Here is an 18,549-nt window from a genome sequence, read left to right as displayed (position 1 = left end):
CTGTGTAGTCCAAAGAGCGTGTGTCACCGGGACTGTTGAAATGTCGACCACAAGGACCTCGACGAAGCCGTCCCGAACGAGCACAAAATGGGACGTTGAATACCAGACAACCAGGCGGCAGAAGCTCTTCAAGAACACACCCAAGGATCACACAGCCTTTCCACTCCTCCATGCATCCATAAAACCTCATGTCGACTCGTTCAACGCTCTCTTCGACCAAGGCCTTATAGACGAAGCCCTCAAAGACATCGGCACCCACACCGTCACAGATGGCGATCCTAAAGACCGAAACCCTCGCACACCGCGCAACAAACTCGACCTCCGCGTTAAGGAGATTATGCTCGAAAAGTCATATCTTCCCTCCACGAACAGAAATAGCCAAGTAAGAGAGATATTCCCTGCAGAATGTAGAGAAAGAGGCGTCACATACAGAGGGAAGCTCCGCGCAAGATTACAATACAGAGTGAATGCCAATGAGTGGAAAGAGGCAGTCAGGGAAATCGGCAGTCTCCCCATCATGCTCAGGTCGAACCGTTGCCATCTCGAGGGTCTCCCACCAGCGGAAATGGTCAAGCGTAAGGAGGAATCAGAAGAGCTGGGTGGATACTTTATCGTGAACGGGAATGAGAAACTTATTAGGATGCTCATTACGCCAAAACGGAATTATCCTGCGGCTATCTCGAGACCTGCGTTTGAGGGCAGAGGGGCTACATACAGCAAGTTCGGTATACAGATACGGAGTGTGAGGCCTGACCAGACGAGTCAGACGAATGTGCTGCATTACTTGACGGATGGGAATGTCAGTTTCAGGTTTTCGTGGCGGAAGAGCGAGTACTTGCTTCCTGTGGTTATGGTGTTGAAGGCGCTTGTCGAGACGAATGACCATGAGATTGCGCAGGGCATAATAGGTGCATCGACGAATGCTGGTCCGCCGAGTTCGTTCGTGTCAGATCGTGTTGAGCTTCTGCTGCGGACGTATAAGACGTACGGGCTGAAGACGAAGAAGCAGACGCTGGAGTATCTCGGAGAGAAGTTCAGGCCGGTGCTGCAGACGCCTCTGACTCTGTCAGACGAAAAGACCGGAGAAGAGTTGCTGAGGAGGATCGTCTTGCCGCATCTGGGAAATGTCAATGTTACAGCTGCGCAGAATAACGACAAATTTCAGCTCATACTGTTCTCGATACGCAAGCTATATGCTTTAGCGGCTGGCGACTGTGCTGTGGACAACCCGGATGCTGTTTCGAACCAGGAGGTATTGCTCGGTCCTTTCTTGTACGGCATGATCTTGAAGGAGAGCATACACAACTGGCTGCTATCGATAGGATATCAGGCGAGAGAATGGACGAGGATGAGAAGCCCTCCCAGCTTTACAGACTCGAAATTCGAAGGAGAGTTTTTGGCTAAGATTGTGCGCAAGACCAATGAGAATATTGCTCAGCGGCTCGAGTACTTTTTGTCAACAGGCAACTTGGTCAGCGAAAGTGGTCTGGATCAGTCACAGACATCTGGGTATACAGTCATGGCAGAAAAGATCAACTTTTACAGATTCATCAGCCATTTCAGATGTATACATCGTGGTTCGTTCTTTGCACAGCTGAAGACCACGACTGTACGCAAACTGCTGCCGGAGAGTTGGGGCTTCCTATGTCCTGTGCATACACCTGATGGTTCTCCTTGTGGTCTGCTGAATCACTTGTCGCATCAGTGTATAGTGCAAACCCACACTATTGATGCCAGTGGTGTCGAAGCAGCACTTTCCAGACTGGGCATGAGCAAGCAACCGTCAAGGTCAGTCGAGGACGGTCTGTCAGTCCAGCTCGATGGTCGTGTGCTAGGCCACATGTCAGCCAAGCGGGCACAAGAAGCAGCTCAATTGCTTCGACACTGGAAGGTCAAGGACGAAAAGCGCATACCCAAAGAACTTGAGATCGGCTTTATACCAACCTCCAATGGTGGCCTGTACCCAGGACTCTACATGTTCAGCGGTCCAGCACGAATGATCCGGCCCGCGAAGTACATTCCAGCTGACAAGCTCGATTACATTGGCCCCTTCGAGCAGCAATACATGACAATAGCATGCACAGACACAGACATAATACCAAATCTCACCACACATATCGAATACAAGCCTACGAATATCCTGTCGATACTAGCGAACATGACACCTTTCAGCGACTTCAATCAATCTCCGAGAAATATGTACCAATGTCAGATGTCAAAACAAGCAATGGGTACACCCTCCTCGAACATGATGATGCGAGCAGACAACAAAGCATATCTCCTTCAAACCGGTCAGACACCCGTGGTACGTCCACCACTTTACAACGAGTATGGCCTCGACAACTTCCCCAACGGCATGAACGCAGTCGTAGCCGTCATCTCATACACAGGCTACGACATGGACGACGCAATGATAATCAACAAGTCTTCCCACGAGCGCGGTTTCGGCGACGGCGTAATCTACAAGACCAAGTTCTACGACTTAGCCGAGAAAACAGGCGGTCGCGCATCCCGGTCCAAAACAGAAATCAAGTCTATGTTCGGCTTCGCCCAAGGAGACACATCCATTTCCGAAATTGTCCTCGCACACATTGAAGAAGACGGTCTACCGAAGATCGGCGCAAAAGTCCAAGAAGGAAGCATAATAGCCGCATACCACACCGTCATGTTCGACCCATCAACCAATTCCCTCCGCAACCTCGACGGCATAACCCACTACCTCAAGTACAAAGACAGCGAAGGCGGCTACATCGACCAGATCCGTCTTCTTGGCTCAGAGAGCGGCGAAACACCCCTCCAGTGCATAAGCATCAAATACCGCATACCCCGACGCCCCATAATAGGCGACAAGTTCTCGTCGCGGCATGGTCAAAAGGGCGTCTGCTCCATGCTCTGGCCGAGCGAATCCATGCCCTTCTCCGAGTCCGGTATTCAACCCGACGTAATCATCAACCCGCACGCCTTCCCTTCCCGAATGACAATCGGCATGTTCGTGGAGTCTCTGGCTGGGAAAGCAGGCGCCCTCCACGGTCTTGCTCAAGATTGTACTCCCTTCTCCTTCGACGAGGACAACACAGCAGGCGACTTCTTCGGCGAGCAGCTACGGACAGCGGGATATAACTTCTATGGGAATGAACCGATGTACAGCGGTATCACGGGCAAGGAATTCGCGGCTGATATCTACCTTGGCGTTGTGTATTATCAGCGTTTGAGGCATATGGTCAGCGATAAGTTCCAGGTTAGGACGACGGGGCCGGTGAATGCTGTGACGGGCCAGCCGATCAAGGGACGATCGAAAGGAGGTGGTATCCGAGTCGGTGAGATGGAGCGAGACAGTTTGATTGCACATGGCTGTGCGTATCTCCTTCAAGACCGCCTGATGGATTGCAGTGATAAGCAGAGGTCGTGGATCTGCAAGGATTGTGGGTCTTTCTTGAGTGTGCAGATGGTGCCGAACCCGTACAATGCGTTGACGGGGAAGAGAGCGGTCGGTGGCGCGAGTGTACAGCCGAGTGGGATTGTGAGGTGTAGGACTTGTGCGAGGGAGGCGAAGTGGGATGATAGTAAGTTGAGGGTTTGGGCTGACGGGGAGGGGAAGGAGTTTGTGGGTGGGGAGAATACAACGGTTGTTAATGTGCCAGGGGTGTTAAGGTATCTAGATGTTGAGCTTGCGGCTATGGGCGTGAGGACTACGTTTACGGTGGAGTAAGCGTGTGAGTTGCTGTAGGTATGGTGATGAGAGTCTCCGGCGTGATACTGTGAGTAAGGGTGAAGACAGAATTGTTCATCCCAGGCATGGGCTTCCTTCGCCTGTATGTGCCATGTGCACAAAGCAATGGTGCTTCGAACCTCACGGCGAGTTCTGCCATGCCAAAGCAAAGTTACTCTGCCCTCATTTCTCGACTCCATTCTCACACAAAGTTCGAAGTCCTTTGCGTCAGACCTCCCGTTGAGCACGCCCTCCGTCCTGACAAACAAGGTCGCGGCATTTATGTTTGTGCTTCGTTAGGATCTACATTTTAGCCTTGTAGTGCCTAAGCGATGATTCAAGCAGGTCTTTAGGGATTGCGACGCCTCAGAAGCCCTCTTGGCCCCTAACGCTACGGTGAGCAGTATGACCAGTTGGTTTGTTCGGACGGAGACTCTCTACCTAGCTCCGTCCGGACGATCAAGCTTGCCGCATTTGTGCTTGTGCTTCGTTGGGCGTCACGAGCCTAGAGTGCTTCCCTAAGCGATGACTTAGGCGCTTGGCTTAGGCTTAGAGGCCCCCAAGTCTGCCGTGGGACTTCTTGACTCTGCGGCCACTTTGGTCGTCCGGATGGAGCCTAGGTAGCACAATCCTTGGCAGACTTGGCGATCATGTGTTTCGACATCCCAGTGAAACTGTGACTGCGCCTAGACTAGCATTTAGAGGCATGGGGCTCCCTGTTCGAGCTCGCTTCGCGACAACAGCACACCATACAGAAGCACAGGTGAAACCTGTTCTGCATTATCCCATTGGTGAGTAGGTCGTTCAATGCCGTATCAGGAGTTCCTCAACGTACCAGCATGGCACACCAGTTTCACGACCAGAGCCTGGGAGGCACCTGTCCTCGTACATAGCTGTCGCGTGGGACATGGCATTGCAGTACTGTTTGAGAGCCAACGCTGGCTGATCAACTTTCTCGTCCTCTTCAACATATCACTTGGTTGCATCGTACACGTTTGGGAGCCATCCGCCGCTTACATTCTAGATGTCAACTTTCAACGTTTGCGACGCCAGCCCCGTGAACAGCACCTGCGCATACTACTGGCATTGTGGTGGCCAGCTACAGCCAAATGCTGATATCGCTGGTATCGGAGTGGGTGTTAACCCCTCAAAAACAATGCCAATCAGTCGCTGAAAATATCAGGTCATCACAGCTTTCCTGGTCAGTTCGTGGGCCGTTGCGGCGTTCCTACTTGTGACTTACTGGGGCGGACTGCTCCCGTCGGACCTTCTGCGACCCCTCGATCGATGTCTCTTCTTCGCCAACAGCGGAAACTACGACAACCACTGGAAGAGGACTCTTGAAGATGCCATACTCGTGTTCAGCGACCAACAGTTGATTACTGGCATAGGTATTCTGGTTGCGGGCTTCATCCAGCTTCGGCAAGATCTCAGCGTATATCACTGGAACATTCTTAGGTCACTTGCATATCTGAGTTCTACAGTCCACCTGATGACTATCAGTTTGCTGGGAAACAAGCTCGAAGCAAACAAGTACATGAAGAGCTTGCGGCTGTTCGGTATGGTGCTGCTGCTTGGACTGCTGGCGAGTGCGATGGTACCCACGACCAACAACGCATTTGTGCTTGCTATTGGTCGCCAAGAGTCCCGAGACAACCTTGAACGTCGAGGAACACCTGCTCACTGCTTTTGGGGTAACGGACAAGCACTAGCCTTGGATAGACGCGACCAATCTTTGAACTTTGACTCTATCATATCTTACGTCGCACTCTTCGGTTCCTTTGTGTGGAAGCTGAGTCAGCTATTCAGTAAGAGTCGTGGAAAGTCCCGTAGGTGGCTCCGGGTGTTTCCTGATTTACTCCTCGAACGTGCCGCCAGACGTGCGCTCAGCGGCTCCTGGCGAGTGACATATAAGTTCACCAAATTCTGCTATATCATTTTTATGGTCTATGCCGAAGTACTTGAGTCATTTATGTTTACGATGCTCGTACTGCTCTTCACCTTGAGCTGGGGTACATTGACCTTACTCGTTCCTCGTCTCATGGCCCCGACTGAGGTGTCAGAGGCTGAGCAAGATATGCAGTTTGGTCAACTTCTGCCGCTGCTACTGTTACTGCAACCCCTTCTGACGATTTTCGAGCATTTCACTGGTGAGTCGCTCGACTTGATTGCTCAATGTTCGTGCCCTACTAATCATACCTAGACAAGCGACTACGTTCTTCCTATACCCAGGTAGCAATACGAGATATCTCTCTTGCGCATTTAGCTCCACCAGACTCGAAGAATGGTATCACCGTCACAATGTCTATCGACGATTACCGAAATCCGATAAACCTCACAGATGCGTTTCGAAACACACCGCTACTGAGTGTGGACGACAAAACAACAGGCGCAAGCTTCGATACTATCCAAGCAATTTTGTCTCGCAGCAGGGTTTTCAGATTTCTGGCAGGCAGCATGCTTCTATGGATTGCGCTGGAAGCAATGTTCGCCATTGTGATGCTCAATCTACCTTTTGTAGATGCTACATTGAGACCCGTGGCGATTGTACTGTTTGCCATGATCATCATTGTGGGATTTCCAATCTGGACTCTGATCTGCTTGCCATTCAGTCGCAAGCTACGGTAGCACTTTGTAGGTGCATATAAATCAATTGTCAGGCATGTGCAACACTCCTCACGGCAGCTTTTCCTGCATTCCGGTTCTCCTGTACAATGATGATCCTAGCGATCATATCTCAAGAAACCTATCATTATTGTATCGTCCCACAAACCAGCATCTCATCCACCATCCACGTCATCCGCCCACTACCCGTCGTCCACGCAGTATGGTCTTCTTCAAGCAAGCCGACGATGTTTTCTGCAGGACGCCATGCAACAGTACTGCTTGCCGGGCGGAAATTGGTCCTCTTGATCAATGCGTTTGCATGTGTCTTCTGTCATTGAGCGCTACCGTGAGAAACACAACCCGTGATCGCCTATACGTGAGCAGAGAAATCCAGAATATAGATACCGATCCTGTTGATTGGGCAGGAGCGCGAAACATGACCAGGGAACTGTGACTGGGCGATGAGCAGTCACGATAGCTTCAGATGAGATCCTTCTCTCGATACCAAATTTGATCACCACTCGACTGCTTACCGTGCATGCTAAGGAAAGGACTCGTATCTATTTGATGTCTCACAACGGTTGCAGTGATATTCAAAAAGAAAACATGCTAGCTCATCTCCAGGCGAAGGTGTAGAGAAGATGTCGAACGTTGCGACATCTCAGCCTCCCGAGCCCTTCCATCGCGTCGCCGCACCAGTGGTCCGCCAAGAAAGTGGCACTGGGCTCGTCTTTAGCGCGTTTCAGTCCCCGACTTGAGCCCGGAATAGGCATAGACTGCTCATCCCGCAGCCAGATCTGCAGGTGCTTTTGCCCTTTCCCGCTTACAGCGTTCTAAACCCAGCGACACCTGCAGCATGCGCATCCCTCGAAGCTGCGCAAATCACCAGGCTCAGCCTCCTGTCCTCGCAATGTATTGCGCGCTCATGCTGAATTCCTTCACAACGACTTGAGTACCCATCGCATCTGCTTCTTTGTTGTCGTCGCATTTTGGACAACATCACACTCGTTGACTCTTCAGTGTTAATTGAGACGAAACCGGTGCCCACTTTCGTTATACCGGTAGAGGACCACGAAATCGACGACACCGACGAGCAAACATTCATTCAGCCTGACACGATATCGCATACTATTCTACATACAATCAATCATGACGGATATCATCAACGATGTCAAGAATGCCGGTGCTACTTTTACTTCGTGGGATTCATGCATGAGCAAAACATATTGCAAGTACGTTGACTCCCAGAAATCCTCGGTTCCAATGCTGACTTCCCTGTAGATGGCCGGTCATAGCAGCTATCATTCTGGGGGCGGTCATAGTCCTCTCAGTGCTGTGGTGCCTCTTCTCCTGCTTATGCTGCGGAATATCACTCTGCACAGCATGTGTTAAGTGTCTCACCTGTGGGAACTGCTGCGGCGCTTGCAGAGGGTCAAGGCGGCGGAAGGATCCAGAGTATCATCCTATGCCTCCAACGCCTACTCCGTACCAGGGCTACCAGCCGCAGCCTTCACCCATGATGTACAACAACCACGGTCCTCAATTCGCAACCTTCGACACAGGAACAAAAAGTGCCAAAATCCATGAAGATTCTCTACCTCATATGCCCAGCTGGGATAACGCAGCAACAAGAAGAGTTGAAGATCATAGCCAGCAACGTGGCTCAGATTTGGAGATGGAGCGTATGCTACCACAGTCTCCTGTTCGGGAGCAACCATATGGACGACAAAGCCAGCCTTATGCCTCCGATCTAGGTGCTCAAAGTTTAGACCAGCGAGGTGCGGCCAACGACTACTACGATACACCGTTGAGCCCTGCACCGACATACTATAGCTCAGCACCTGCAGCGGCAGCTGCAACAGCACCATTAAACAGAGACCACTTTTCGCCACAGCAGAACTTCCATCAGAACACATCCTACGATCGAGGGCTGTCGCCGAGCGTAGCGCCATATCCATCGTCGAGAGAAAGTACGCAGTTCACACCGAGTGTATCGCCTCCTTCAGCACCATCCTACACCCCATATCAGTCACCGCCGTTACAGCAGAATGATGGTGTGAGGCCACCGAGTCTGCTTCAGGTTGGGAGGAAACCGGTAGCTGGATCCTACCGTGAGGTATAGTCGAGCAATTCCTTCATGCTTTGTTCTAGCTTGGAGTTCAGGTTGCCTCTGGGGCAGGAAACGACCCGGAAGATACTTAGGGACGTCCTCGATGCCTCAAGGCGGTTTGTGTTGCTGGTTTGCTATTTGAGCTTCTAGCATTGTTATCGGGTTGGTTTTGTAGAGTTTTTGGCCGGAACACAATACACATGTACAGGTTTGTGTTCACAGGTCATATGATGTGGCCACGGCAGGTTTTGTATACAATCAGCAAATGCCTACCATCCCCTGAATTCGGTTTTTTGACTTGCCGGTATTATGGCGCATTGGTTACATGAGCACATGGGCCAGATATTGAGCATATTTCCAGGTACCATCTGGCTACCACGACACTGGTTGCTCCGAAGTATTGGCTGAATCGTCACAGGACCACGAAATGCTACGCACAATCGAAGGAATATGCTCACTTCTGATTGTTCCATGATCCATGCCTGCTTTTCCTTTCTTAATTATCATTTCTTGCCTTGCAATACCAAAACAGGAAAAAGCGTATTGAAGGGCACAGGGGTCCCTTTCGCCGACCCTGCCCATAGGAGTACTGGATGAGCATCATGCCATCAGCACAACAACGACAGCACTCGGACCTTGGTGACTGTCCCTCGCTGCCTGTCGCAGATTGGCACGCCCACCGAGGTCGAGACGCAGCACACCAACCACCCCGCCGTCCAAGAGCCAGAGTACACCGCGCAACACGAATCCGTAACGTCAGAGAACAACATGGCAAGATTGATTCCGAGCCAGAACTCGACAGAGAACCGGTACGGGCCAGTCAAACGTCTGAAAGGCTCACGTACACTTCCTTCCCCGAGCCAAGCTTTAGCACGGATGTGCCATGCTGTTCACCCATGTCAGCGATCAGGGCATTCTTGGGGAACATCAGGACGCGCCTCTTTGACTCCGCATTTGGTACGCCAGCTCCTGAACCGGCAGAGTTAGGGTTGAATGAGGATGAAGCTGAACCTAGAACCACCGGGCACGAACCCGACAGCGAGAGGCACGCCGTTGAGCTATCATTACCAGGCCTAACACCAGCAATCTCACAGGGACAGACCCCGTTCTGGCCGGTGACATGGCGAGACAGCACGGGTGACTTTGTCTGGGATACGGAGTTCACGATGTTTGTGAGGGATTGTAGACTCGTGTAGGCTGGGATCTTCGCTTCGATTAGCTCTAACGGACTGCTGGCCTCCGCTTATCTCGAGCCTTTCTCAGGGAAATTGACAGGCTCCCGAGCCCATAGATACCGCCGTGCGAAGGTACATCCCCTTGTGGATGACTTCTCCTGGAGATGGGTGGGTGTTGTTGGTACTGTAGTGTATGGATGCTGGCTAAGTGGTATGGAGGTGGTAAGGTTGGTGGAGGCCGGAGCTGTGCAGATGTAATGACTGAGGGTCTTAACTGCCCAATGACACCTAAAGCCAACACAAAAGAGCAGGGAAAGTTGCTGTTCAAGCGTAAGACATCAATGCTAAAAAAGTGTATGCCTAAGCTATTATACTAGAACAGTCAGTATAAGCATGATTTTGGTATGAATCCACCGAACGCCATAGACTTTTGGACTCAAACTGTACTCCTCATCCTTCGTGCGATGTGCTTCTCCAAGACCACCAACCGCCTCGCACGACTCGACCTAGATGCAATCGAAATCCTCGACCTGATTACACCCCGGGAAATACGTGCCCGTTTTGGATGCATCATCATGGAAGTTCTTGAACTCCTGATCAAGCACGATCGCGTGCTTTCCATTTCCCTGCATGCTGTTAGTCTAACGTTCTCTTAGCGACATAAGTTTACGCACCAGATTCTTCCAGGATCCTTTCTTGACGTCCATGCCGAACATGCACTTCGGAGTTTCCTTCGATAATGCATCTCCGTTCGGGACGACCTCACCGACCTGCGCATCATTGCCCAACCAACAGTCGACGGCGTTTCGGTAGGCTGTAAGCTTGTTCATCTTCTACTCATCCCAGAGAGGGTAGGCGATATCGTTGATGCCGCCTAGGAGGTTGTTGCCATCCTCACTCAGTTGCATCATGCCGTAGCAGTAGCCGTTGTCTGGATCCTTGACTTCGTTCTTGTCTGTGCAGTCTGACGCATCGTTGATCACGACCAGTGCCTGGTGCTTAAGTCGGAGCAGTTGCCAAGCGAGTGATTGTCGCTGTAACGGAGATCAGCATGACGTTCACAAAGAGAGGGCAGCACCCGCAGTGACTTACCATCCTAAGTTTGACCTCATCGAAGTTCTGCCTAATGGCCCAAGTTGGGTGGTCCGAGAGCCATTGTCCGTTCTCAAACAAGTACGCAATAGCATGCTCATACTTTGCCGTTGTGGTCGCCTTCATATCAAAAGGGATATCAACTTCGCTGGACCCCGGCACTCCCACAACAGCATCCACGATCTTGCTGATGCTTGCCTTGGCGGCCTGACAAGTCCCGCGAACCATCCTCAGGGCCAAATCCTCGGAGTCGTCTCCTGCCTCGTCTTTACCATTAAGCTCGCCGACGATCCCTGCGAGCCCGGAAAGAGCCCCAAGAGCTCCACCCATTGTCGGGTTGGCGTCTGAAGCTGCAGCGCCAATGGACAGTGCGCCGGAGAGGAGAGCCGCGTAATTTGGCGATTCGTCCTCTTCGGGTTTGCCGAACTGCTCCACTACTGAACTTGTTATGTTGCCCGGGTCGCTGCATATGAGATCCAAGTTCGAGAGGTACTGCTTGCTGAATAGGTGGAAGTCCTGAATCGATACAAGGACTTCGAAGAGGCCCGCGACGTTGAGATCGGCGAATTCGGCTATTGGTTCTGTCAGTAGTATTCTATGTGGACTGGCCATGTGAAGACTCACAGCATTCATGATTGCCAAGCGTGAACAAAGCCTGGTCGCTCCAGCCATCTAGTTGGCCGGCACTCTGATCTGGGAATAGTCTCTTCGCGATGGTGGTAGTCCAGCCCTCACGGGGATTGTTGTTGAGGTATGCATCGATAAATTCGCTTCCGCGAGCTGCGTCCCAAACCTCCGCCCGGGACTCGGTGGTTTCGTACTTGTGGGTAACGCACTTTCCTCGGTCTTTGAGACCTCCCAAGTATGGGCCTAGGGGATCATCTGCTCTTCGCCAGAGTGAGCTGGGGGCTGCAGTCGCCACAGAGACTGCGAGGGCAGCAGCGAGCTGACCAGAGAGATGCATTGCGTCGAGAACCAAGAGTTGGGCTAAACAGGTCCTGGAAGTGTAACAAAAGGCGCTGAACCAGTTTGTAGAACGAGTGTTGCAAGGAAAAAATAGGAGAGTGTATGAATCGAAAAGAATGATTGTATGGAAGTGAATGCTGTGATGTTCTGATCGAGAAGGACTGTGGCAGTTCCTGGGCCGTCGTTATATACATGATGGTCGCGCTCTGGCTGTTTTTCTTGATTCACGATGCCAGTCAGCTGGTAGATTGGATCTTTTGCTCATTCCTGTCGTTGTTGTGTTGGTCTGTGGCGAAGTTGGGATCCTTCGATGCATCGTCTGTATAACGCGAGAGGCAGCGTTAATCACCCACGTCTCACCATAGATGGAGGCCACCGAAAAACTCCAGCATATGGCCGCAGGTCTCAACAGTGCTTACCTATCTGGCTCCACTTCGAAAGATATTTTAGAATACAGCCTCAGAACACAGTTGAGACCCTGAACCTGAGATTAAGGTACCGAGGAATCTGGGATATCCCATCCGCAACCACAGGGCTGAAAGCATGCCTGAGGCATACCATCGATGTGTAGCGGCTTTGATTGGTTACGATGGCAGATATTTTGCCTGGAAAGAAGTCCGCCAGATTCAGCCCTCATGTTGCCAAGCTTCTAGCCGAGTAAGGCTAGCCTTGAGCTGATACACTTGGCGGGACCCTGGCGGACTGATTGTGTTTCTTCGATTCAGATCCAGTGCCTAGAATATGAGGTGCTGGGATCCGGCTATACCTCATACCACTTGCATTGTCAGATCGGTTCAACGTGCTCGCAGCTCATCGATAACTTGTCGAATCTCTTCTGTGATGTACTCCATGGCTGCGCAAGGAGTGTCAAGGATGCGGAGCATAATCAATTCCAGCCCGTCGCAAGGACTCAGCTCATGGGCAGCTAGGAGTGACCACAGTGTCGGTCACATCCCTGTGCCCTCCGGGAGAACAGCTTCCAGTGTGTAGATTTTCGGTGTTGAGAATAGACGACCATGGTGCAGTTGATGCCCAAGAAGTCTGGTCCGGCTGCACACAGCTGGAGGACAGATGGGCCTCAAGCGCAAGGGGAGACCAGCACAAACTGGAACGCAGGTGCGTGCCCGGCTCCCAAGATCAGGTCAGACTTGTAACCAGGCCCAGGGCGAAGGAGGGTCGCGCTTCGCCAGTACCGGCCTCCGTGAGTGCGCATCAATCATTTGATCTCGAAGCAAATTGACGAGAATGGTCGATTGCATCTTCGAATGTCTCTTCTTCCGAGGTCGAGCTCTTCTTGGCTCGTGGGGACGCGGGAACCGTGTGCATGCCAAGCAATGAAACGCCTAAGAATAGTCGCACACCTCCATCTGATCGACGGCACGTGCAACACAAGCCATAAAAGACGCATCCGACGATGATTGAAGACGGTACTCCAGAGCCACCATGACGGCTGATTTGTAGCCCGAGGGAATGGGGATCCGACTTCGCCAAGTAGTATCGTATATAACTTGATCGCGGGACAACGAACGGAGAAGGTTAACGACCCGTGATCTGGTCGTGGTATGCTCGATAAGCGGCGTCTGGTACACCATGATTTTCACCGCAGCAACTTTCGAAGACGCAGCCTTCAGTAGAAGGGCAACAGGCATCGCCTTTTGCGAGGTTGCTCACTTCCAAAATCCCGGCTCTACCGCTCCTTCTCGATCCGGCTTCCAGGGGAACTCGAGCCAGGACTCGGCCTGCTTTCTAGCCGATGCGAACCCGAATTGCTATCCCACACTGCACTGTCTCTTGCTTCCTCGAAATTGACTTCGTAGTCAATAGTCTGCATGATCACGCCATCCGTCAAGCCTTTCATGCTCTCGCTCCTCTCTACTTTATTCGTGGACTGCTTCGCGGTCGTAAAGGCCTGCGCTTGCGACTGGTGCTTTTTCTCCATACCACGATCAACTGCGCTGAGCTGACTGTTCATCTGCGACTTCCCCCTCGAGGAGAAAAGTCTCGACCCCAGAAAGCCGCCGCCAGAAGGAGCAGAAGTTGTCTTCCCACCACCGGACGAGGAGTTGTTTTTCATTGTCAGCTCCATTGGCTCGGATATGTTAACCGTCATCATGCCGGATGATAAGTCGGCAAGGAAACGCTTGATGCATGGTATGCAAGCTGTGATGATACTGAGGCTGATAACCGCTTGAGTCCAGAGAGTGGGCTTCAAGGCATACCAAGTAGGATCTGATGGTGACGCCTGCCAGTATTCGGCCATTGCGACTGCACCGACAATTGAAAAGGCCGGGACGATAATGCGGCAGCCGAATAGACCAATGACCACCCTCTTTTTCTGGTTCGAAGTTTGTACGTTGCGCATAAGGAAGAAGGGCAGCAAGATGAGGGCAATGTCTGTCGCGACGTTCCAGAGGACGTTTGCGATGTAGAGCGCCCATTGATCAACACAGTGACCTTTATAGTCCCATATCCGAGGGAAGCTGCATTCGAAAATGGTCGCCAGAAGGGTTGCAAGTGCCCAAACAACGATGATCGCCATGGTGGCCCTACATGCAAGCATAACCGGCTTAGGAGGACGGATTCCCATGATCAGGAAATTGACAGAGATCTTCGCCAGGCTCAGCGTTGGGATGCATAGGACTCGTGCTGTATAGAAAGCCTAACCATCGTTAGTTGAATACAGGCTTGGCTTTGTTCCCCAACCGACCTTCGCGAACCCGTCGAACTGTGCACTTGAAACATCCTCACTATGCCGGCCGAGGCCGCGGTTTGCGGCAACAGTGATAGCTACCGTTTGGCCTATAGCGAACAGTGTCGATGCTGAAATGAGATAGTCGTCTGTAGAGAATGTCCTCGTGACTTGGAATCGAGTGATAAGTCTTGTGAGTACGACGACCACAGTGGTGACTAAGAAGATATATGAAGCCACGATAACCGCAGGCCCATGGTTATCAGCAGTCAATTGCTGGAAGGCTGGTGTTTGCGGCTCTCCGGACGACATTGTACAGATCCTCTTTTTGAAGGCACCTTTACATCTGTCTGTTCAGCAAATCGTAATAGGGGAGCAGATAGATTTAATGCGTGGGTTAATGTTCTCATTCTTGCCGGGTCCTTCAAGAACAGGGCTGCGGTGAGAATCTCATTGAAGGGGTTGGATGGTAGTTAAGTGCGATGTCGATCTGATGGGGGATAGAGGCGAGCTGGCTAGCTGCGGTGGGTGGTCGCACCTTGCGGATCCTGGTGCGTGTGGTCGAGTTGGGACTGAGCTGCACCCCGTGTCTTGACCTATCGCTGTGCTTATCTGTGGGCCTTGAGGACAATTCAGGTCTAACTGTGCGCTAGTATAGCTGAAGTTGCGTTTTCCCGATCCCCATCTGTGGTTCGAAAGGGAGCCCAGACGGCTGTATAACGTTACAAGGCAAGGCCCATGGCATCCTCCTGCACGTGCGTAAGCACATCAATCTATGAAGATGGAGTGCTCAATCGAGCGTGTCGTGCACGACCTATGGAGTCCTTTTGGGAAAGAGCACTAGTAGCGAGGATCATGTACTCCTCATCCAAAAGTCGTGGAGGCGACATTAGTTAGCAAGCTAGATATCAGGTAAGCGAAGGTGAATACGAGGTCTGATTTCCGCATGCAAGGTTTGGAAGACAAGGCCTGCGACGATCGCAAGGTTTGGAAGATGCTCCGGCGCCTTCTTGGCCTATGAGCAGTGCCCTGACAGGTCGTGCTTTTCACGCTCATGAGCTGCTGCTGGGGTCACATGGATGACAAGCTTGTTGTCGCGACGTGGTCGCTGGTTGATCGTTTCGTTCATGGTATCGTGCTACGCTCGTTGTGCTTCTGAACATGGAGCAATGAACACTCTGTGTGCATTGCGCAGCAGCTGGTCCTCTAACATGAAACGAGTGTTGAATAAAGCACAATCGTTGTGGGAAATCATGCAGTGGTATCAATTGATAGAACACTTCTCGCGTGGAAGATGCCTCGGTGCGGCACTAGTGATATTCCCCGGCAAGCCGGACTCCCCGCCTAGAAACGGGAGCATTTGAGACGCATAGTTTAGAACGGGCTCCTTGGCAATGCTTTACCAGTGCACGTTCATAGGGTGCATTCGTTGTTTTTGACTGCTACAGTACTGCTCACCATCCCCTACAGTATCGATGGTGTCGTCAGGGGGGCATTCGCTATCGCTACCGACATGATCGACCTCCAGACCACGAGTTTCTGCACACATACGACCTTGACATGTTGGGGCATGGCATCAAGCAAGGGTGCGGCCTATGAGAAGCCTCATAGCATTTTGCCGACCTGCAGTACATTGACAGGTCGAAGCCCATGAACCCACCAATGCTACAGTGGCGTCTGCAGAAGGAATCCTTCCTTCTCGCCTCCACGAGCACGCTACAGTAGCTCCAGATAAGAAATACCTGTTCGAGCTCACTGGATGTTAGCGCCAACGACATGCCACCGGGATACGAGCCTTGACTCGAGCTTGATTTGAATGCTGCTTCGCGAGGTATCCGCCGCGCTTGTACCTGAAGCAAGTTGATCGGCATCTGCCACCAAGCGTCCTAAACTGCCGACCACGTTTCTTCACCACACCTCTGCTTTCCGGAAACCACTTCTGGACCTCACTCATTCTCGACGTTCACTCCCTTGCCCTGCCTTGCTATCCGTTATCGGGCTTTTGTACAACGAAAACGACTGCGGGATTCGTGGTTACAGCTAGGAGGCCCTTTCCACTGTTGTCGCCAATATGTCGGCGATAGAGATGCAGCAGCCAAAGACAGGCACCGTATCTGTCGACTCTGCCTCCGAAGAACGGGAAGCTGGCCATGCTGTCGAATCTAAGGTCGCTCATGCCTACTACGACAATAGTGCCACTGATGGAGCGACGCTCAGGGTAAGCAATTCGTCCCAAGTGGCAACGCCCATGACTGACGACATATAGCGTTTGTTCTCCGGCTTCCAATTGATCGCGTTCAGGTCAGTCGGGTATAGTGGCACAACATATCAGCTGCTTACCTCTTTAGCTTGACATTTATGGAGTCTTGGGAAGTCATGGCTATGAACATGGGAGGTATGTTTATTATATCTATCTTTAACACAGAAAAAATTGACTTGTTCAAGCAACATTTTACAATGGCGGACCACAAACGCTTGTATGGGGAATCTTGCTTGTCGTGACGGGCGCTCTCACACAATCACTGTCTATGGCGGAACTTGCAGCAATTCAGCCCATTGCAGGTGCGCAGTACCATTGGACACATTTCCTCGCTCCGGAGAAGCACAAGCGCTTCATTACGTGGATGCAGGGATGGGTTACATGGTTCGCATGGTATGTTCATCCTACAACCTTTCGTCGGCGGAGTGCGCTTGAGCCATCCGATGGCCGGAACATCGTCAGGCTGCTTCCTCCGTCTGGCATATACTGATTGGTATGCATAGGGTCTCTGCGCTCGGTGGTTCAACTTCATCAGAAGGCAATATCCTGCTTGGTACACCTAAACTCCCATGCGATCGGTACGACACTAACAGTGTTGCAGGTCTGGTGGCGACAAATTACCCTAGCTACAGCTATCAGCCATGGCATTTGACTCTGCTTATCATCTGCCAACTCGTCGTTGTTGGACTGATGAACATGTACACTTTCCGGGCTATTCCTTGGCTTGAGCTTCTTGCTGGTATCCTCCATGTGATACTCTGGTTTATCTTCGTCATTGTCCTGGTGACCCTTTCGCCACGACATGATGCTGACTTTGTCTTCTTCGACCGAGAAGTCAGCTCTGGCTGGACGAATAGCATGGTGTCTTGGAATTTGGGTCTCCTCGTACCCGCTTGGGGTTTCATTGGATTCGACGGAGTGGTCCACATGTCTGAAGAAGTCAAGAAAGCCAAGTCTGCGGTGCCACGAGCCATGATCTGGACCATCCTCCTCAATGGTGCTCTGGCGTATGGAATCATTCTTGTGCTCCTCTTTTGCATGGGCAACACTGAAGAAGTTCTTGCTTCTTCGTACCCCATCATCCCGATTTGCCAGAATGCGGCTGGTAAGGCCGGTGGCACAGCCTTGGTCGTTGGTCTACTGGTCGTCACTTTCTGTGTCGTCGCAGCATCTCTCGCCTCCGTCTCTCGGATCACCTGGGCCTGGGCTCGAGACGGCGGCCTGCCAATCTGGTTCGCCAAGATTCACCCAACGCACAGAGTTCCTATTCGATCTCTATGGCTCCCGATCGCCATAGTCACCTGCCTTTCTCTCTTCACCGTCGGCAACACAGCTACTTCAACGGTCTTCGCGGCTTTTACGGCGCTCTCCTCGCTAGGTCTCTACAGCTCCTACATTATCGCTATTAGCTGCATGCTCCATGCTCGTTTGACTGGCCGACTTGGCGATGGTCCAGGACATGTCGTACAATACGGAGGCTGGAAGCTCCCACGAGGTGTCGGAGTCCCGATGAATATTGTTGCCTTGATCTGGACAATCTACCTCACCATCTGGTTGCCATTCCCAACCACAATTCCGGTCACAGGCACAAATATGAACTACGCCGGACCAATTTTCGTCTTCATCGTCACTTTTGCGGTTATGTACTGGTTTGCATACGGAAAGAAGAACTGGCCTGGCTTGAACACACAGGCCATCGCTATGGTCGAGGCTCACGACTAACGTGGAGAGAAGCGGCATGTCTTCAGTGTTCTTATCTTGCCGCACGGAGCAATTCGTGTGTGATACCATCTGGAGCATTGAGGTTCAGGGGTCAGCAGTTTACCACGCTCCATGACAATAACGTGCTCCTCAATGACGGGACTTTCTCAAAACAACAGCAATTTGCGTCCTTCATGCTTACCATCACGATAACCCTATAGAATATAGAGCATGGCACGA

The 18,549-nt window shown here is 51.7% G+C and overlaps 6 protein-coding genes across 6 annotated transcripts; 3 read left to right on the top strand and 3 right to left on the bottom strand.

Moving 5' to 3' along the window:
* Positions 1 to 40: 40 nt before the first annotated feature.
* On the top strand, positions 41 to 3,709 carry ACR2 (DNA-directed RNA polymerase I subunit RPA2; the record flags this gene model as incomplete). The annotated part of the gene is made up of 1 exon (XM_064868512.1): positions 41 to 3,709. One exon carries the CDS (start codon positions 41 to 43, stop codon positions 3,707 to 3,709), a length of 3,669 nt encoding a protein of 1,222 aa, XP_064734009.1.
* A 3,756-nt stretch (positions 3,710 to 7,465) lies between these two features.
* PMZ80_000057 (uncharacterized protein) lies at positions 7,466 to 8,438 on the top strand (the record flags this gene model as incomplete). The annotated part of the gene is made up of 2 exons (XM_064868511.1): positions 7,466 to 7,548; positions 7,598 to 8,438. 2 exons carry the CDS (start codon positions 7,466 to 7,468, stop codon positions 8,436 to 8,438), a joined length of 924 nt encoding a protein of 307 aa, XP_064734008.1.
* A 1,669-nt stretch (positions 8,439 to 10,107) lies between these two features.
* Positions 10,108 to 10,308, bottom strand: PMZ80_000056 (uncharacterized protein; the record flags this gene model as incomplete). The annotated part of the gene is made up of 2 exons (XM_064868510.1): positions 10,108 to 10,227; positions 10,276 to 10,308. The coding sequence occupies 2 exons, from the start codon at positions 10,306 to 10,308 to the stop codon at positions 10,108 to 10,110; spliced, it is 153 nt and encodes a 50-aa protein (XP_064734007.1).
* A 126-nt stretch (positions 10,309 to 10,434) lies between these two features.
* On the bottom strand, positions 10,435 to 11,657 carry PMZ80_000055 (uncharacterized protein; the record flags this gene model as incomplete). Its single annotated transcript, XM_064868509.1, has 3 exons — positions 10,435 to 10,635; positions 10,694 to 11,265; positions 11,318 to 11,657. The coding sequence occupies 3 exons, from the start codon at positions 11,655 to 11,657 to the stop codon at positions 10,435 to 10,437; spliced, it is 1,113 nt and encodes a 370-aa protein (XP_064734006.1).
* Positions 11,658 to 13,346: 1,689 nt separating this feature from the next.
* PMZ80_000054 (uncharacterized protein) lies at positions 13,347 to 14,660 on the bottom strand (the record flags this gene model as incomplete). Its single annotated transcript, XM_064868508.1, has 2 exons — positions 13,347 to 14,318; positions 14,367 to 14,660. 2 exons carry the CDS (start codon positions 14,658 to 14,660, stop codon positions 13,347 to 13,349), a joined length of 1,266 nt encoding a protein of 421 aa, XP_064734005.1.
* A 1,759-nt stretch (positions 14,661 to 16,419) lies between these two features.
* Positions 16,420 to 18,330, top strand: PMZ80_000053 (uncharacterized protein; the record flags this gene model as incomplete). The annotated part of the gene is made up of 6 exons (XM_064868507.1): positions 16,420 to 16,566; positions 16,615 to 16,649; positions 16,697 to 16,743; positions 16,794 to 17,001; positions 17,112 to 17,161; positions 17,210 to 18,330. 6 exons carry the CDS (start codon positions 16,420 to 16,422, stop codon positions 18,328 to 18,330), a joined length of 1,608 nt encoding a protein of 535 aa, XP_064734004.1.
* Positions 18,331 to 18,549: the final 219 nt, after the last annotated feature.

The sequence above is a fragment of the Knufia obscura genome (assembly GCF_036327395.1).
Source record: "Knufia obscura strain CCFEE 5817 isolate CBS 148926 chromosome Unknown scaffold_1, whole genome shotgun sequence".
Lineage (NCBI taxonomy): Eukaryota > Fungi > Ascomycota > Eurotiomycetes > Chaetothyriales > Trichomeriaceae > Knufia > Knufia obscura.
Note: the sequence above shows the minus strand (reverse complement) of the source record. Positions and strands in the feature narration are given on the sequence as shown.